Raw genomic sequence first — 20198 nt, 5'->3', positions numbered from 1 at the left:
GTGAACAACTGTCTCCCTTGGCTTTGAAAGAAGTTTCTTTCCTGTGTATGTGGGCGGGGGGCGGCGGTTAGCAGTAAGGTGACAAGTTTACACTCAGGCAGTTTGGTTACAAATGCGGTTCCAGAAACTGTGGAAAAATTAGCAAACCATGAAGATGTCAGTTTGGATAGAACTGTTGTATTTCTATCTGCGGTAGCATCATCGGTAGTGGTGGCCTCACTCTCTGTAGATGCTTCTGGTTGGAGGATTATATTGGTGGTTGCAGATGAATGTTCTGTATGAGAAGTACTCTCATGGAATGCTGATGTCAGCAGGATCTGGTCTGGCCTGGCTGTCCAAGTGAGCTCATTGGTTGAGGATAGGTGGTCACCTTCGTCAGTTATTAATGTGGAACCAAACTCAGAAGCCATGGATGTGGAGGCTCACCTAGTAGAGATCAGAGGGAACAGGTTTTCACCATCTTGTGGGTGTATTCTGATTTCAAGGAAATATAGGATCCATGGGAGCAGCTGTGAAGAGGAGCACAGACTCAGGGGGCAGTGTTGATGCAGTACCCATGAGAGTAACTGTAGCTGAAGTCCATTCCACCGTGGATTGAAGGACACTTCCAGCAGCTATAGATGCAAGAAACTCCTGGCTAGTTATGGAGAGGGGCATGCCGCAATGCCTACAGATTTGTGTTTGGGCCAAGATGTCGTAGACATGGATGTTGGCTCAATAGATGAGAGTCAACATGTCCTCGTGAGAGCCAACTGAGATCCAGTCACTGAAGTTTCAGATACAACTGAATTCTTTCTAAATCCAGATGTGTCCAGGAAACTAGTAGCTACAGTTGGATGAAAGTTCTCACTACCAGTGGATTCAGCCACTTTTGGTGTCCTTGTGCTCTCTGAAGATGAGGATTTAGTTATTTTCATGGACTGTGTAGCACGGCCTGTGGAGGTACTCTTGGTAGACAGAGCAATGGCTGCTGACATAAACAAAATATCTGCTGTGGATGTAGCTGTCTCGGCTATGCATGTCTTTAAAAAACTTGATTCATCATTGTTTCCAGAGGTGGAGATGTCATATTGAAATACAGTCAGGTTGTATGATCAGTTGCAAATACAGGCATGTTTTTATATACCACTGTAGAAGAATATACAGTCTTCTGGGATTTGAGTGCAGTAACTTAGGATGGAGTTGTCAAAGCTATTTGTTGTGAAAGAGTGGTACTAGTTTCTTGAGTTGTTATATTTTCAGAAACAACTGAAAAATGACAAAGCATGTGTTACTTTGGATTCAACTTTAGCAATCAGAGATAATTCTTTAAAAAAGAGCTTTATGGAGTTCCCATCGTGGCTCAGCAGAAACGAATCTGACTAGAAACCGTGAGGATGCAGGTTCAATCCCTGGCCTTGCTCAGTGGGTTAAGGATCTGGCGTTGCCATGAGCTGTGGTGTAGGTTGCAGACACAGCTCGGATCTGGTGTTGCTATGGCTGTGGTGTAGGCCAGCAGCTGCAGCTCTGATTTGACCCCTAGCCTGGGAACCTCCATGTGCCATGGGTGTGACCCTAAAAAGACAAAAGACAGAAAAAAAAAAAAGAAGAGAGCTTTATAATGTTTTTTCATATTTTTTAACAGGAGATAAGTATCAGATATAAATCAGAACATGTGATTACAATTGACCTTTGAATAACAGGGTTTGAACTGTATGGATCCACTTATGTGCTGATTTTTTTTCAATAGTAAATACTATAATACTACACAATCCATGGTTGGTTGAATCCTTGGATGTAGAACACCGTATATGGAGAAATCACAGAGCCAGAGGGCCGATTACAAGTTGTAAAGGGATTTTTACTGCCCAGGAGGATCAATGTTCCTAACTCCCACATTGTCCACGGGTCAAGTGTACTTGGTTTTTCTTTAGATGATTTTCTACTTTCCAAAATCTATATATAGTTCTCATAATGCCCTGGTGACAAGTAGAAGGACACCCATTCCGTGGTGTCTCCATTAGAAAAATATAGGCACTACTGGAGTTCCCATTATGGCTCAATGGAAATGAATCTGACTAGCATCCATGAGGACTCATGTTCGATCCCTGGCCTCGCTCAGCGGGTTAAGGATCTGGCATTGCCATGAGCTGTGGTGTAGGTCGCAGATGCAGCTAGGATCCCGTGTTGCTGTGGCTGTGGTGTAGGCCAGTGGCTACAGCTCCGATTCGACCCTTAGCCTGGGAACCTCCATATGCCACAGGTGTGGCCCTAAAAAGACAAATACATATATATATATATATATATATATATATATATATAGGCACTACTAAAAGAGGGATGCATGTTAGAGTAGTATACTGATTAAGAGGATTAAGAGGATTAACTTTGGGAAATGAACCAATTTCCTGAAAAACCCAAGTTAACAAAATCCACTTAAAAGATAGATGAGTTGAGTCCTATATCTATTATATAATTGGATTGTATAGTTAAAGTCTTCCAAAAAAGAGGACCCACTTTGGATTCAAATGTATGTATTTTTAAATCCCCTAGAATTGTGCACCCCATTTTGAAGACTGCTGGAGCCTAGCTTATGTCTTATTTCAAGTCAATTAAATTTAATAGGTATTGTGAATACTATTCTAGGTTCGTTGAGAAATGTATGGAGTCCTTCAAAGAGCTCACACTCTTATTGGAAAAGTCTTATATTGCTAAAATATTTTTAGACAAATTATAACATAATATTTAAAAAACAAAAACAGGAAAATAATGTAGTTTATAATAAAGTGAACAATGGAGTATTCTCAGGTTTCATATGTTTGTAAAGGACAGGGGGAGATCAGTGCACTGCTTAATGAGGGAGCTTTTTCTGAGAAGACATGGGCCTTTTGAGAAATGATGCTGTTTGGGTAGAGAACATAAACGCACATGGCGATGAACGTGGAGGCAGTAAAATGATCAGTCTAGCTGGGAGGGGACCCAAAGGGAGAGTGAAGAGACAGATAAAAGAAGGTAGCAGCTTTTGTGTACTTAGCCAAGCACTCTTGCTACATGCAATCTCATTTAATGCACCTAACAACCCCGGAAGTGGATATTATAGTCACCCACATTTTAGAGTTGAAGAAACCGAGTGTCAGAAGCTTTACATAAATTGCTCAAGTTCGCACGGGGTTCAAACCAAGGTCTATCACCTATGCTTTTAACCATTACACCATTTGGAAAGATGTAAATTCTTGAGCAAGTAGAATGAGTGGATAAAAAGTAGTCTTTGGAGTTCCCGTTCCTGGCTCAGCAGAAACAAATCCAACTAGGATCCATGAGGACACAGGTTCAATCCCTGGCCTCGCTTAGGGGGTTAAGGATCCAGCGTTGCCTTGAGCTGTGGTGTAGGTCGCAGACGCGGCTTGGATCTGGTGTGACTGTGGCTGTGGTGTAGGCCAGCCTGGGGACCTTCATATGCTGTGGGCACAGCCCTAAAAAAGACAAGGAAAATGAATTTCACAGCACTGTACAGGATGAGTAGGAACGGAAAGAAACTGAAGACCAGGAGATTCTTTAGGACACCGATAGAGTCCTCCTCTCCACCTCACTGCTGCCAGTGCCAGGCCAACCCAACTACCCATTGCCTCCATACCTGCAAACAAGCACTGCTGACACAGTTACACAGGAGGATGAATTAGTACTTCTTTTCTTTTTTTGCTTTTAAGGGTCGCACCCAAGGCATATGGAAGTTCCCAGGCTAGGAGTCGAATTGGAGCTGTAGCCACTGGCCTACACCACAGCTACAACACCACCAGATCCAAGCCCCATCTGCAACCTACACCACAGCTCACGGCAATGCCGGATCCTTAACCCACTGAGTGAGGCCAAGGATCGAACCTGCATCCTCATGGATGCTAGTTGGGTTCGTTAACCCCTGAGCCATGAAGAGAACTCCTGAATTAGTATTTCTATAAATTCATGATCACCAATCTCAAATAAGCCTTTCACAATGACCATTCAGCCTACTACTTTTCTCTGATCAATTTATGCTCCTACTCTCTGCAATAACTATTGAAAAACTCCCCCATTCTCAAACTTTACCTTTGCATGTTTAAGTAACCATCCCTTTTACTTCATAGAAAAAAACAGCCGAAGTCATCAGATAGAAACTTAGCTGTGCAACCCGCTCAGAAAGCTGACACCAGCCATCATCCCTGCTTTCTGTAAGGAGCCTTCCCTTGCTGATTTAAAACATGTTCCAGTCTCTCACAATAAAAAATAAAAACCTGTGTGTTCCCATTGTGGCTCAGCAATAACGAACCAGACTAGTATCTATAAGGACGAAGGTTTGATCCCTGGCCTTGCTCAGTGGGTTAAGGATCTGGCTTTGCCATGAGCTGTGGTGTAGGTGGCAAATGTGGCTCACTTCCCAAGTTGCTGTGGCTGTGGTGTAGGCCGGCAGCTGTAGCTCCGATTAGACCCCTAGCCTGGGAATTTCCATATGCTGTGGGTACAGCCTTAAAAAAAAAACAATAAATAAATAAATTTAAAAAACCTCACATCCTCCTACAGGTACTGCCCAATCATTCCCCTCCACATCACAGCCAAACTTCTTTAAACAAAATTTGTCTCTACAGGCTGTCTCCGTGCTCCCCTGACCCATTCTTTAGCTAACACTGATCTGGCTTCTGCCATCATCATTCAACCAAACAGCACTCACTAAGGCCATCAATGGCCTCCATGTAGACAAATACTATGGATACTTTTTCAGTCCTCATCTTTCTTGACTTTTCAACAGCTTGTGATAATGTTGACCACTCTCTCCTTCATAAAATACTCTTTGAGTTGACTTCCATGACATAACACACTCTTGTTTTTTCTCCCACTTCTCTGGCCACTCATTATGGTTATCACCTTTGTAGACATAGCCTATTTCACCTGGCTGTTAAATATTAGGGTTCCCCAAGTGTTGGTCCCAACACCTCTTTTCTTCTCACTGTACAGTTTCTCCACAACCTAGGATTCCAATTTATATCTATACACAGATGAATCTCAAAGTTACATGTCTAAACCAGATCTCTGTCCTGAACTCCACATTTATATAACCAATTGTTTATTTGACATCACCTGTTGGATATCTCAGTAACACCTCAACTCATTCGGTCCCAACTTGAACTCTCTCCAAACTGGGTTTCAATATTCCCTCAGTGAATGGCTCCATCATGTATTCAACTGTGTAAGCCAAAACCCTCTCCCTCTGTCTCCTCCTTTTTCTCTCACCTGCTATAGCCAACCCATAAACTTGTCCTATGGAGCTTATCTGCTAAGTATCTCTCAACTCATCTGTTTCTCTCCATCTTTATCACTTACCACTCTGACCAAGTCACCATCCATCTCTCACCTGGACCACTACAGTAGCTTCCCAACTAGATTCCGCCTCTACTCTTGGGACCCATCCAGTCTGTTCCATAGTGCAATCAGAATGATCTGTTTGACACACAAATTTGATATTGTCTCTCTCACACACATCCCTTCACATACTCAGATCCTTTTAGTGACCTTGTGTTACTCATTGGATTTAAAAAAAAAAAACAATTTTCTTAATAGAGCCTATAAAGCTATGCAGGGTTTTGTCCCTATCTACCTCTCCAGCCTCAATTTGTACTAAGTTTCTCCCTTGTCCCACTAAAGACCTCTGCATATGCTATCACCTCGACTTGGAATGATCTTCCCACCCTTCTTCATCTGATTAACTTTTATTCATCCTCTAGAGCTCACTCATGCACCACTTCCTCAGGGAAGCCTGCCAGCCTTGGCCCCTGTGACTAGATCAGACTAATCTATTCTGGGCTCTTTTGACACCTCATACCTCTTCTTTATAGTACTTGTCACAGCTGCAGTTTTACATCTGTGTGTGCTTATTAATATCTGTCCTCCTCACTCACGGTATGGGCAGGAATCTCATCTTTCTTTGCTCATTCGCCATTGTATCCTCAGCGCCTAGCACAGGGCCTGGCACATGGCAGATGTCCAGTAAATACTTGCAGGCTAACTGAACAGGTGGAAATGATGCGGGCCTGGAACGAGATGAGAGTGGTGTAGGGATTCATAATCCTACAGCTACTGAAAGGAAGAATTGACAGGTTATATTAGCAAAAGGGTAGAAGGGATGAAGAAGACAGAAGTCTCAGAGAACTCAAGCATGTTACTTTGGAGCTACTTGGAGAATAGTGGTGATACTCAAAGACGTGGGAAAATTGGGACGACAGCCTCACTTGGAAGAAAAACACCCAGTTCAGGCTTGGATAAGTGGAATTTGGAATGATGGTGAAACATCCAAGTGAAAATGGTGTGTAATAAAATTCAAAGCTGAGTCATAATTTTTCTCCAGTTCAAATCACCCCAAATGAAATCATGCATATTTACCGCTGGGAAATTGGCATTTTGAATGCATTCACCTAGGAAAGATAATACCTATGACGTACAAATAATTATGGCGGCAGACAATCTACTAACTCATTTCACTGTCTTGAGCATTAGAATTACTTTTAATTTGATATATAGAAATTCTGAAATGTGTGGGGGATATTTTTTGGAACTTTGTGGTCATTCACAAGCAGAATGAGTGACAATCAGAAACCTGCAACTAACTGTATAGATGAGTTGACAAAAGTACACACATCAATAAAAACTCAGTTATATAAGAAGTACTTTCTCGCTTAATTTTACAACACTGTTTCAGTGATCTGAGATTCGTATTCTGTTAAGCTGTATCAAGACACCAGTATATTTCAGCCACACAATATTTATTTCAAGCTTTCTGCCTTCAAGTTTGTCCACAACTACAAAACAAGTAGAAGGAGAGTTGTCAGAACCTTGGTTTCCATTTTTGCAGCTGGCTTTACCACAGCCAATGGGGCTTAGCAAACCCGTTAAAGAGTCACTTACATGACATTTCAGGAGTGTGGCATCCCATGAATGCCCAAATTTGAGAGAAGAGTTCACAATTCCTATTCTTTTACAAATGATTAATCATTGAGCCACATCTAATTTTTAGGAAAATAATAAAACTCTAAATGCCACAAAAGCCTGAATTATCTTCTTTGATGCAGCATTCAAACTGCACTGTCAGAGAAATCCATAATAAGTAATGGGAAACTTTTTTAGAACACAGGACAGGAGTTAGGCATGATGTTTTTATCTAGGAAGGACTGAGCTATAGATGTTAATTGTTGTTAACACTTCCGGTAAGCATCTCAAAAAGAAGCAGAAGATGTAAAAAAAGAAAACCAAATGAGTTGAACAAAATTGCCAAGCAGGCAGCATTTTAAGTACCAGATATGTCTTAGGAAATAATGCAACTTTCATTTTAGTCGAAAGCCTGGATTTGCTTTTTTTTAAGTTTATATGATTTTTATTTTTTCCAGTATAGTTGATTTAGGGTGTTCTGTTAATTTCTACCATACAGCAAAATGACCCAGTCATACACATATATATATTCTTTTTCTCACATTATCTTTCATCATGTTCCATCACAAGTGACTAGATATAGTTCCCTGTGTTATACAGCAGGATCTCATTGCTTAGCCACTCCAAATGCAATAGTTTGCATCTAATCTTTCCAATGAAAGGTTTATTCCCAGAGAGATGACTGTCTCAGGTATTTCCTCTAAACTCTTTATTGATAAAGACTCAAATGGTTCTTTAAATCACAGAATTTTAGAACTGTCTTGGAGATTGTATTCAATCTCCTCATTTAGAGATTAAGTCCAGAGAGGTGCAATGTTGAGAAGATGAGATTTCCACAGGTGAAATATGCAGAGAAGAAATAAGACAGTGTGTGCTAGTGCTTCAATTATCTGATATCTGTAAGTATATACCCTCAAATTACACAGAACCACCACAAACCCCTGAGAAAGAAGAGATTCTACCTCAAAGAACCAAGAATTGCCAAACTTAGATAATAAAAGCCAAGTTCTGCAAATGCTGAACTGCTCGAGAGAAAGCAATCACCCAAAATAGTGAGACATATTAGATCCTAGAAGAGAGCATCATGGTGCTAAACCAAAACATGAAGGTGCCCTTGCAAGCCCGGGCATTGAAACCCAGCTGGGAGCTCCATTTACAGCCTTGCCCTCAAATAACACTCCTTGAATAATCCCTCATACACCAAATACCAGCAATCCAATCAAGGATCTGTAGCTTTTTAATGATGATCCATAGGAATTAAAGATTCCTTCAAACCCTAAATCTAGCAATTAACTACAATTGCTAACAAGCATGTTCAGTTGATATAGAAAATCATTTGACAAAATCCCACATCAGTTTATGATAAAAAATCTCTTGGCAAGTTAGGAATGGAGGGTATTTATATCAACTTGATAAAGAACATCACCAAGAAACCTATGGGTAACATCAACCATAATGGTAGAAGGCTGAATGCCTTCCCACTAAGACTGGGAACTAGACAAAGATGGCAGCTCTCACCACTCTTATTCAACATAATACTGGAAGTTAGAGGCGCTCCAGTAAGAAAATAAAATGAAATAAAAGGCATTTTAGATTATGTGATTGTCCATGTAGAAAATCCCAAGGATCCTAAAAAAAAAAAATTCTGGAACTTCAAAGGAAATTCAGGAAGGCTGAGGGACACAAAATTAACACTAAGAAACAAGTTTTTAGATTTAACACCAAAAGTATGTGCTATAACAAGAAAAATTTATAAATTAAACTTCATCAAAACTAAAAGTTTTGCTCTGTAAAATCCCATGTGAAAAGGATAAAAGAGTGATCTACAGGGAGTTTCCATCATGGCTCAGGGGTAATGAATCCAACCAGTATCCATGAGGATGTGGCTTCTATCCCTGGCCTGGGTCAGTGGTTTAAGGATCCTGTGTTGCTGTGGCTGTGGTGTAGGTTGGAAGCTGCACCTCTGAATTGACCCCTAGCCTGGGAACTTCCATATGTTGCAGGTGTAGCACTAAAAAGCCAAAAAAAAAAAAAATTAGAGAGAGTGGATCTACAGACTAGGAGAAAATATTTGCAAAACATACATCCAACAAAGGCCTAGAATATACTTTTTTGCTATTTTGGGGCCACACCCACGACATATGGAAGTTCCCAGGCTAGGGGTCAAATCGGAGCTGGAGCTGCCAGCCTATGCCACAGCCACAGCAACACAGGATCCGAGCCACATCCGCAACCTACACCACAGCCCATGGCAACGCTGGATCCTTAACCCACTGAGCAAAGCCAGGGATCCACATCCTCACAGATCCTAGTTGGGTTCGTTAGCAGCTGAGCCTTGAAGGGAACTCCTAGAATGTATTTTAAAAACTCTCAAGACTCAACAGTAAAAAAAAAAAAGTCCAATTTTTTTTAAAAATAAGCAGTAAATTAGGAGTTTGAGGTTAACGTGTACACACTACTATATATAAAATAGGTAAACAACAAAGACCAATTGTATAGCACAGGACTATACTCAATGTCTTGTAATAACCTATCATGGAAAATAATCTGAAAAAGTAATATATACATATATATTACTGAATCACTTTGCTGTACACTTGAAACTAACACAACATTGTAAATTAACTATACTTCAATTTAAAAAAAGTTAAAAATGGGCAAAAGACATGAATATGCAGTTCACTGAAGAAGTTATACAGATGGCAAATAATCACAGGAAAAGATGTTCAATATTATTAGGCATCAAGGAAATGCAAAATAAAACCACAATGAAATATCACTACACACTTATCAGAATGGCTAAAATTTTAAAAAAATTGAAAACACCAATGCTGGCAAGGATGCAGAGAAACTACACCACTCATACATTGCTGGTAGGAATATAATATATTAAGCCACTTCGGAAAACAGTGTGACAGTTTCATATAAAATTAAATGTGCAACTACTTTAAGACCAGCAGTTACTTTCTTGGGTATTTATCCCAGAGAAATGGAAGCTTACACTCACAGAAACCTGTACACGAATGTTCATAGAAGGGTTTTTTTGGTAATGGCCAAAAATTAGAATCAGCCCAGATGATATATATATATATATTTATTTATTTATTTTTGTCTTTTTAGGGCCACACCCAGGCATATGGAGGTTCCCAGGCGAGGGGTCAAATGGGAACTACAGCTGCTGGCCTACACCACAGTCACAGCAATGCAGGATCCGAGCCATGTCTGCAACCTACACCACAGCTCACGGCAACGCTGGATTCTTAACCCACTGAGCGAGGCCAGGGATGGAACCCATGTCCTCATGGATTCTAGTCTGGTTCATTAACCACTGAGCCACAACCGAACTCCCCAGATGCCTTTTAACAGGTGACTGGATAAATTGATACATCCACACCAAGGAATCTTACTTGGCAAGGGAGAGAAACAAACATAGACACAACAACCTGATAACTCTCCCAAGACTGATGCTAAGTGAAAAAAGCTGATCCTAAAAGGTTACATATATACTATTCCACTTATTAACGTTTTTGAAATGACAACATTTTAGAAACAGAGGACAGAATAGTCGTAGTTGTCAAGGGCTAAGGATACAGAAAGCAGAGGTGGAGGGAGGGCGGTGGGTGTGTTTATAAAAGGGCAACAAAATCCATTGCAGTGTTGAAACCATTCAGGGCCTTGACTGTGGTGGTGGCCATGCAAAACTACACAGGTGATAAAATTGTACAGAACTTAAGAGACACACACTCAAATGAGTACAGATGAAACTAGACAAATCTGAATAAGAGAAATCTGTATCCATATCGATATTCTGGTTGTTACACTGTCATGTTGAAAAACATTACAGCTGGAAGAAACTCGGAAGTATACAAGGGATCTCCAGCTGTGTGTGAATCTACAATTATCTCAATAAAAATTCAATTAAAAAAAGCAAATGCAGGAGTTCCCACTGTGGCGCTACAGGTTAAGGATCTGATGTTGTATCTATGGTGGCATGGGCTCGATCCCCGGCCCAGGAAATTCTATATGCCATAGGTGTGGCCATCAAAAAAAAAAAAAAGGCAAGGCAAAACATTCTCTGATATCAGCCTTACAAATGTTTTCTCAGGTCAGTCTCCCAAAGCAACAGAAATAAAAGCAAAAATAAACCAATGGGACCTAATCAAACTGACAAGCTTTTTGCACAGCAAAGGAAACCATAAAAAAAAACCCAAAAAGACAATTTATAGAATGGGAGAAAATATTTGAAATGATGCAACTGACAAGGGCTTAATCTGTAAAATATACAAACAACTTATACAACTCACCAGCAAAAAACCCAACAACCCAATGGAAAAATGGGCAAAAGATCTGAATAGACATTTCTCCAAAGAATATATACAGATGGTCATCAAGCACATGAAAAAATGCTCAACATCTCTGATTATTAGAGAATTCAAATCAAAACTACTATGAGGTACCACCTCACACCAGTCAGAGTGGCCATCATTAATAAGTCCACAAATAACAAAGGTAGAGAGGGTGTAGAGAAAAGGGAACCCTCCTGCACTGTTGGTAGGAATGTCAATTGGTACAACCACTATGGAAACCAGGATGGAGGTACCTTAGAAAACTATACATAGAACTACCATATGATCCAGCAACCCCACTCTTGGGCATATATCTGGACAAAACTTTCCTTGAAAAAGACACATGCACCCACATGTTCATTGCAGCACTATTCACACTAGCCAAGACATGGAAACAACCCAAATGTCCATCAACAGATGATTGGATTAGGAAGATGTGGTATGTATACACAATGAAATACTACTCAGCCATAAAAAAGAAAAAATAATGCCATTTGCAGCACCATGGATGGAACTAGAGACTCTCATCCTGAGTGAAATGAGCCAGAAAGAGAAAGACAAATACCATATGATATCACTTATATCTTGAATCTAATATAAGGCACAAATGAACCTTTCCACAGAAAAGAAAATCATGGACATGGAGAACAGACTTGTGGTTGCCAAGGGGTAGGGGAGGGAGTAGGAGGGACTGGGAATTTGGGGTTAATAGATGCAAACTATTGCCTTTGGAATGGATAAGCAATGGGATCCTGCTGTATAGCCCTGAGAACTATGTCTGGTCACTTGTGATGGAGCATGATAATGTGAGAAAAAAGAATGTATACATTTATATGTGATTGGATCACCTTGCTGTGCAGTAGAAAATTGACAGAAGAACACTGTAAATCAGCTATAATGGAAAAAATAAAAATCATTATAAAAAAAAAAAAAACAGGAGTTCCTTTGTGGCTCAAAGATAACGAACCCAACTAGGATCCATGAGGATGTGGGTAAGATCCCTGGCCTCGCTTAGTGGGTTAAGGATCCAGCGTTGCCATGAGCTGTGGTATAGGTCACAGACACGACTCGGATCTGGGTTTGCTGTGGCTGTGGTATAGGCCGTCAGCTGTAGCTCCGATTCAACCCCTAGCCTGGGAACCTCCATATGCTGCGGGTATGACTCTAAAAAGCAAACAAACAAAAAAAGCAAATGTAAAGCCCACACTGTGCAGGTAGTTGAAGGATAAGTGACTGTCCATTTGTACTGGAGGAAGCACTGGAGCGATGCCGTCTGGCTTCCATCTTCGAAGGGCTTTGCAAATGTGTTTTGTCACATTCATTCTGTTGCCATTTGTGAACAAGTGATCACTTGCACAAATGATTTGCATGAGTTTGCTGTCTCTGTATTTTAAAGTGGGGATAATCCATGCTAATTCATGGGGGCCTGTGGGCTTAATTGCCATTTGCTCCTTCACTTTAGACAAAATTGTATTATTGTAATCATTGGGAGCTGGAGAACAGAGGTATAGAGTAGCTGAATATGTATGAGGCATTTTGTTGCAGATGTACCTGCCAACAGAATATTAAGTAGAACATTTGCTAAGGCACCAAATTCTGCTTGTGATTTGGGTATATCACCTCATATTAACGCTTTGCGTTTTTCTAGCCCACATTTTGCATCTGGTTTTTCTTTCCATCACGACCTATGGAAATATAATTCAGAGCGTGTTTATTAGATTTGTGAGAGATAATGGTGACCAGAAACTGCCACAAGCACATCTGCCTGTGGGGCAGGGAAAATGTGAAGTGAACACCTTTAAGAGGATGAGGGAAAAAAATTATTTTCAAAATGGTGTCTGTGTTCAGTTTCCAGGCAAGGACGTGAAAAATGAATTCTGTGACGGGGAGAGGGACAGGCTAGAGCATCCACCTCCGAATCCATAGGCGAAGGTTACCCTGTGCAGGAGAATACAAATAAGGAGGTTTGAACCGACTACAAACAGCTCTTGCTTATCTTCCATGATGAAAAATGAGGATAGAGCAGAGACTTGATGTACAGGGGCAAAACCAAATTGCCTTTTAGCTAGACGCGCCCATCATGATGACACCTTTCCTATCAGAGCTGATAACTGGAGAGAGGGCCTAATATCGGGCGGAAAAAGGCCTTAGGAAGTATGCAAACTGTATAATCAATCTCTGCATATTTTAAGAATAGTTAGCTCATAAAGGAATTCAAAGCAGCTGGAGCATTCGATCAATTAATAAATCTCAGCAAATCGATAGCTCCACACATACAGGGACCCTATGCCTTGATACAGAGTAGATTTCGCAGGATGGACTCAAGTCATGTTACTTCATTCTTTTCTAAGAAGGGATTTCTCAGGTGCACGAAAAGTGGTTTAATATGCATACCTTTAGGAAAATGCCTCATCTGCAGACATTCCCAAGTCAGAACAAATCCTTTGTTGAATCATGTGTCTGAGCTGGGATTAGGAAATTATACTCAACATATCTGGAGAGGAATTTTAATCGTCACTTCAAGAAATTCCTGTCACCATCCTCCAGTATTGTCACTGCAGCTATGGCGTAGGTCACAGCTGCAGCCCGGATTCAATTCCTGACCCATGAACTTGCACATGCTGTGGGTGCAGCAAAATAAAACATTCCTGTCACCATCCATTCCTTTTAAAAATACATTAGATGTTGTCACAGCTAAAACCTGGAAACAACTTAAAAATCCTTCAAAGGTAGCTCAGTGAATAAATTATAGCATATCCCTGTTCTATCATACGAATCAGCACCCACCCCATGGAAAATAATCAGATACCTCTATATTTTCTGATGTGGAAATATCTCCAAATATGTTATTAAATGTAAAAAAAAAAGGTACAGAGGACTATGCTTATGATGATAATCTTCACTGTAAAAAAGAAAAACGAAAAATATTTACATGTAAACTCAAGTTTTAAATTGTTTCTGCGAGGATATATTTAAAAATTGTTAACAATCATTACTTTTACGGAAAAACACTTGGGATAAGGGATTGAAGAGAAAGGAGACTTTAATTTATAGCTTTCTGCATTGTTTGAATTTTAATTATACTTGTCTATTAGTTTTATTTTAAAAAATAAATTCATTTTAAGAATTGTTAATAAAATATCAAAAACGGTAAATCAATTTAAATTGTGAAAGCTTATATCCTTTTCTCCTGAAATTGTCCTTTTAATAAGGTGTCCTATGAAATTACAAGCCCACTTATACCAACATTTATGTACAAGAAAATTCCTTGCAGCATTATTTGTAACAGCAAAACTTTGGGAGCCATTTAAATGCCCATCAATGGTGACCTAGTTAAATTACAGTATATCTAGGGAGTTCCCAAATGGCCTCGTGGTTATGGATTCAGCATCGTCACTGCTGTGGCTCAGGTTCGATCCCAGGCCTGGGAATTTCTGCATGTCGTGGGCACAGCCAAAAAAAAATTATAGTACATCTACACAATGGATGTATATATAGCCCTAAAAATGGATAAGGAGAATATAAATGTACTAATGTATCCATGATAATATTAAGTTAAAATAAATCAAATTGCAGAACAATATGCATATATTAGTTTCGTTTTTTTAAACTGTGCACATCCATACACACTCATGCTTTTTTTTTTTTTTTTTTTTTTTTTTTACTGCTGCACCTTTGGCACATGGAAGTTCCCAGACCAAGGGTAGAATCAGAGCTGCAGGTGCCGGCCTACACCACAGCCACAGCAACACCGGATCCAAGCCGCATTTGCGACCTATGCCTGAGCTTGTAGCAATGCTAGATATTAACCCACTGAGCAAGGCCAGGGATCAAGCCTGCATCCTCATAGACACTATATTGAGTTCTTAACCTGCCAAGCCAGGGCAAGAACTCCAATTTTTTTGGTTTTTTAAAAACTATACACACCCATACACACTCACACATGTGTACACACACTTATCATAGATCCATAGGAAAAAATTATAAAAAAATTAGACACCTCTGTAAAGAGTATGCAGGCTAGATTCTACTTTATACTTCATGTACTTTTGTATTATTTATTTTACTCACAACCATATTGTTGCATTTGTAATTTTTAAAATTAAGAAAAAATGCTTAAAAGCCACTCCAAAACTAAATTACTAGTGACTAGCACCTTTGCTGTTATTGTTATTTATCACTGTGCTGCTTAAATATTCCTGAGACATCTCCAACTACAGCGAATACTTGTTTATTAAACCCAGGTAGCGTTCATGGTTTTCGGCAAATGTTCCCCCAAAGCCTTGTTCTCATGAATATATAAATATATACATATATAATTTATGTGTAAATAGATTTATTGAGATTTGTAACCTAGCAATGGGCTCATTAAAATTTATTTTGAAAGGTCATAATCCTTCTATGGATCATAAATACCAATTTATTAGGCAAAAGCTGAAGCTAGGCATGTTATAACCACTCCTATTTATTCAGATAATTGCCCTCTTTTTCCCAGATGTCAGATGGCAAGAGGGCGGTAGAAGAAATTCTATGGTGTTACAGTCCCTTCAGTGGTGGGCAGGCAGTGGCTGTAGCTGGTAGCCTGATTTCCCCAGGTGGGTTATCAGCACCAGCAGTTTCCTCCGAAGGAAGCTTCTAAGCCAGTAGCTCATAACCTTTTGGGGGCCACAGACTCCTTTGAGGTAGTCCTGCAAGGTGTCGGGGGTGAAAAGAACATGGGCTTTGCAACCAGACAAATCTTTGTTCAAATCCCAGCTTCCATGCTTATTTGATGGGTGACCTTAAGCAATTCATTGAAACTCTCAGAGCCTCTCTTTCTTCATCTATAAAATGCCTGGCACATGACAAAAACTTAGTAAAAGGCAGCAATTGTCAATATTATTTTAGAATAGAATGAAAACTATAAACTGTCCTCAAAGAAAAAATTTCACCTTGCGTTTTTAGAATGCTGCATGCAATTTCAAGGGCTTTGCCCACTCGTCAAGGCCATTCTGGACCTCAGGGCAGGAACTCCTGGTCTAAGGTTTAGAGAGAACATTTGAAGAAACCCAAATAGTAGAAATAATATTTTCTACTCCTTTTACTGATTGTCATTTTAGGTTGTGTTTTCTTTTGCTTGTTTATTATATTGGATATTTGTATATTATGCCCACTTGGGCCTAATCAGACCAAGAAGATAGATTGTACATTTAAAAGTGTACGAAAGAGCAAACTAAGTGAAGGTTGTCTAACACTTGAAGACATCAGTTAGATTTGGCCATTTACCAGCAAAGTGGTAGCAAAGCCCATGGCAATTCACTAGCCAGGTTAGGTTTTCAAAGACCACTGCCAAGCATATGGATTTAATAGAGCCATACTTCCAGTTCCTTAGCTCAAAGATAAAGTTACTTTAAAGTGCTTTGAGTGAGCTGTTCAGGCCTAACCTACTAGTCCCCAGCTCCGTTTTGTAATCAGAGCCAACTAGGACAATTCTCTTATTTTTAAGGCTTCAAAAAAGAGAAAAGCCTAATGCCTTCAGGTAAGTAGCTCAAAGGATAGCTTTCCTGTTGCTTTGCATTAGTCTGATCTCAAAGAACCACCCCACCCTACTCCACCCTGGGATGTGCTTCTGCAGTTAACTCATACAGCATCCAGACTCCTGGCGACAATGGATCACCGTGGTCTGTAAGAGCCCTATTAAGCGTAGGTCGAGCCCCACTCCCTCACTGTCCCTTCCCAAATCCATAGGAACCGTAAATAATGTTCCTCTCAGAATAAGTGAACATTTCAGGAAATGAGAAAAAAAAATCCTGTCTTGATGCCGTTATCACAGACTTTCATCCACGCTTCAGGACTGCTGCTGCTCCTGCCGATGGAGAAGATTGGATTTGAGGGGAGAGTGGGGTTGGCAGAGAAAAACCATCCTATATTTCCTCCTCGAAACTGGAAAGAAGGGGAGAAATACATGCATACTTCCAAAGACCCTGTCATCCTGCAGGAGATATTCCACTCCCTAACAGTTGTTCCATATCATCATTGCTCTCAAGAGGAAAATGAACTGGCTTATCAATCCCATTCCCCACTAAAGGGAACTGGGGCTCGGGTAAAATGGCTGATTCTTGGGCTGAGTGGGAAAAGTACAAGATGAGCCTGTAACATCTTGTTGTGCTAGAAAGTAAGGAAGTGCTCGAAAAATAATGGGAATGTGTCAAAAGGACTCAAGAGCCAGACTGAAGGACTCCCACTGGCCAAATCTTGGCCAGTTTGAGCACGGAAATAAAAGATAGCAACAGATTGTAACCCATTAAATAAAATAAGAATCCATGAGTTCATGCTGATGTAAACACATAACTGAAGGAATAAATAAATGTGGAAGAAGAGAACACTCTGCCTTGCAACAGAATGCTAACTAATAAATGCAGAAAAATGATGGAGTTTTAAAAATCATTATTTTGCAGTCATCATAATAATAAGTGACTGAGGCAAGAATCATCAAAAGATGTAAAACTACTTGGTGAAATTTGATAAGAACAGGATATTGACATAGACTCCAAATATCTCCCCGGAAATTACTCAATTACAAAAGAAAAAAAAAATAGTAACTTTGCAGTGGAGAAATCTAGCCATTATCATCAGAAGCAAATGATGAAAGTTATCACCAGCAGGAATGGGAGAAATGGGCATCATGAAAGACAAGGAAAGACCAAGGATCTCTTCCAGATTAGAAACTGAAGAGACACCATATGTAAATGCAATGCATGATCTGAATTGGATCCTGAACTAAGTGAAAAAATAACTGTAAGGGAATGATAAATCGTATGGGGAAAATGTAACAGTCACTGAAGCTGAGTAAAGAATACATAGAAATTTGGAGTTCCCAGTGACGCAGTGGAAAGGAATCCAACTAGGAACCATGAGGTTGCAGGTTCAATCCCTGGCCTCGATCAGTGGGTTAAGGATCCGGCGTTGCCATGAGCTGTGGTATAAGTCGCAGATGCAGCTCAGATCCCGAGTTGCCGTGGCTGTGGTGTAGGCCAGCAGCTGTAGCTCCGATTCGACCCCGAGCCTGGGAACCTCCATATGCCGCCTGGGTGCAGCCCTAAAAAGCAAAAAAAAATTTTACAGATTCTTTTTTTTAAAAAAAAAAGAATACCCAGAAATTCTTTGTCCTAGTCTTGCAATTTTCTGTAAGTTTAAAATCATATCAAAATACAGGACTGAAAAAACGATTTGATCCATATTAAAAAATAGACAACAAAACTTTGGCAATCTTGGGCCTGTCTGAGGAAGACTGAGCCTGGGCCTAGGAGTGGGTATTTGGAGTAGCAAGCTGGAGGGACTGCTTTACCGCTACCCTGGCTAAGAAGGACTATTCCTAAGTTACTCACAGCAGCGCAGTCTCACGTCAGCAGTTGGAAGGATCTCCTTGACAATTCAAACATCTTCTTCCCAACTAACCACAATGCCGCTCAAACACTTCATAAACTCTTCAGTTCAAAGGATGTGGTCGCAGAGTTGAAAGTAGTGCAGGCTGCTGGTGAATCTGGGAACCATGCCTTTAACCTGGTGGTCCCTCTTCGTGAGAAAATGTTCTAGAACCAGAGTCCCATTAGGTGCCAGTATCCTTTCTATATTCAGGAAAAGCTCTAATCTGCCCTTCACACCATCCCATAGCAAGCACATCGGGTGCTACTGAAATGGAGTCAGGTGGTAACCGATGTACAGGTCTTGGCCAAGTTGAATGCTATTAGCTGCTGATGGTCTCCTGCAAGTCCAAGTTCTATGTCCTCTCTGCCCAGGAAGGTGTTACTAGGAATATAGGAGGCCACCCAATCACCTGATTTGTCACCCACAAATACCAGGTCAAGGCACACTGTGGATCGACTGAGTTAAGGAATGCCATTGGTCAGGCTCACATACGTGTCAGCTCTTCTGTAAAAATCCAGCCTTTTTCCTTGTAGTGAACATGCATCTGTCCGCATTTTGGGAAAGGAAAAGAGGAACTAATAAAAATTCAGTTACCAAAAAAAATCAATTTTATTATCTTCTTTAGCCATTCAGTCAAATCCAGATTATACAACACTATTATGAGTTAATACTGGTGCAAATAAACCAAATTACTAGATATACAAAAATCATCTCTTTTTGACATTGGCATGACTTTTTTGGCAGAAGAACTTCTTCCTAATTATATTTTGCCTGGGCTGATGAGAAAAGTTAGATTAGTGTTCCCAGAGCACCTGCCACCTGAATATTTTGGGGAGGCAGTCACTAGCACATGGCGAGTGCAGAGGAAGAAGCCAAGGAAAAGGCAGCTGAAAATTTCCTTCACATAATCCTCACTCATCTCATTAAAGGATGGCTCTTCCCATCTACCTAACTGCCTTATTGTATTCACGGTACGACAGCTATTTATTTCTCCAACGCCTTTTCCTGAGCCAAATTACCTGATTTCTTTGGTCTCTGGAGACTGCGTCTCACCGAGGCACTGACAAGGCCTGAAGGATGGGTGACACTGAAGCGGTAGGGCTCAATGCCCCCCCCCCCGAGTGTATCCGGATCCCTTCCTGCCATATCCTCACCAAGGAGGCTGTGGCAGCTTTAAGGCTCCAGATGGTCCTGGACCTGGTTACCATTGGCTCTGCAGTCAGACAACCTGGGTTGGGATCCCAGCTCTGACGCTCACCAGGTGGGTAACTTTGAGCGAGTAACCTAACCCCCTGTTGCCGCAACATTAGCTTCAGAAAAATTGGAATTCGGGGCCACAGTGTTGTATGTATGCACACTTCAGGGCCACCACTCTAGTCTATGCCAAATAATAGCCCCCAGGAGTTGCCGTTGTGGCTCAGTGGGTTAAGGACCCGACATAGAGTCCATGAGGATGCGGGTTCAATCCCTAGCCTCACTTAGTGGGTTACAGGTCTGGCACTGCCACAAGCTACA

At 40.6% G+C, this 20198-nt stretch overlaps 1 protein-coding gene across 1 annotated transcript; it reads right to left on the bottom strand.

Moving 5' to 3' along the window:
- On the bottom strand, positions 394 to 19237 carry LOC100621767 (adhesion G-protein coupled receptor G4). Its single transcript, XM_021079871.1, is given in 5 exon segments — positions 394 to 656; positions 659 to 1033; positions 1036 to 1248; positions 18644 to 18979; positions 18982 to 19237. Coding segments are annotated over 5 exon segments (1356 nt in total). The 3' UTR covers positions 394 to 480.

This window comes from Sus scrofa, chromosome X (genome assembly GCF_000003025.6).
Source record: "Sus scrofa isolate TJ Tabasco breed Duroc chromosome X, Sscrofa11.1, whole genome shotgun sequence".
Classification (NCBI taxonomy): domain Eukaryota; kingdom Metazoa; phylum Chordata; class Mammalia; order Artiodactyla; family Suidae; genus Sus; species Sus scrofa.
Note: the sequence above shows the minus strand (reverse complement) of the source record. Positions and strands in the feature narration are given on the sequence as shown.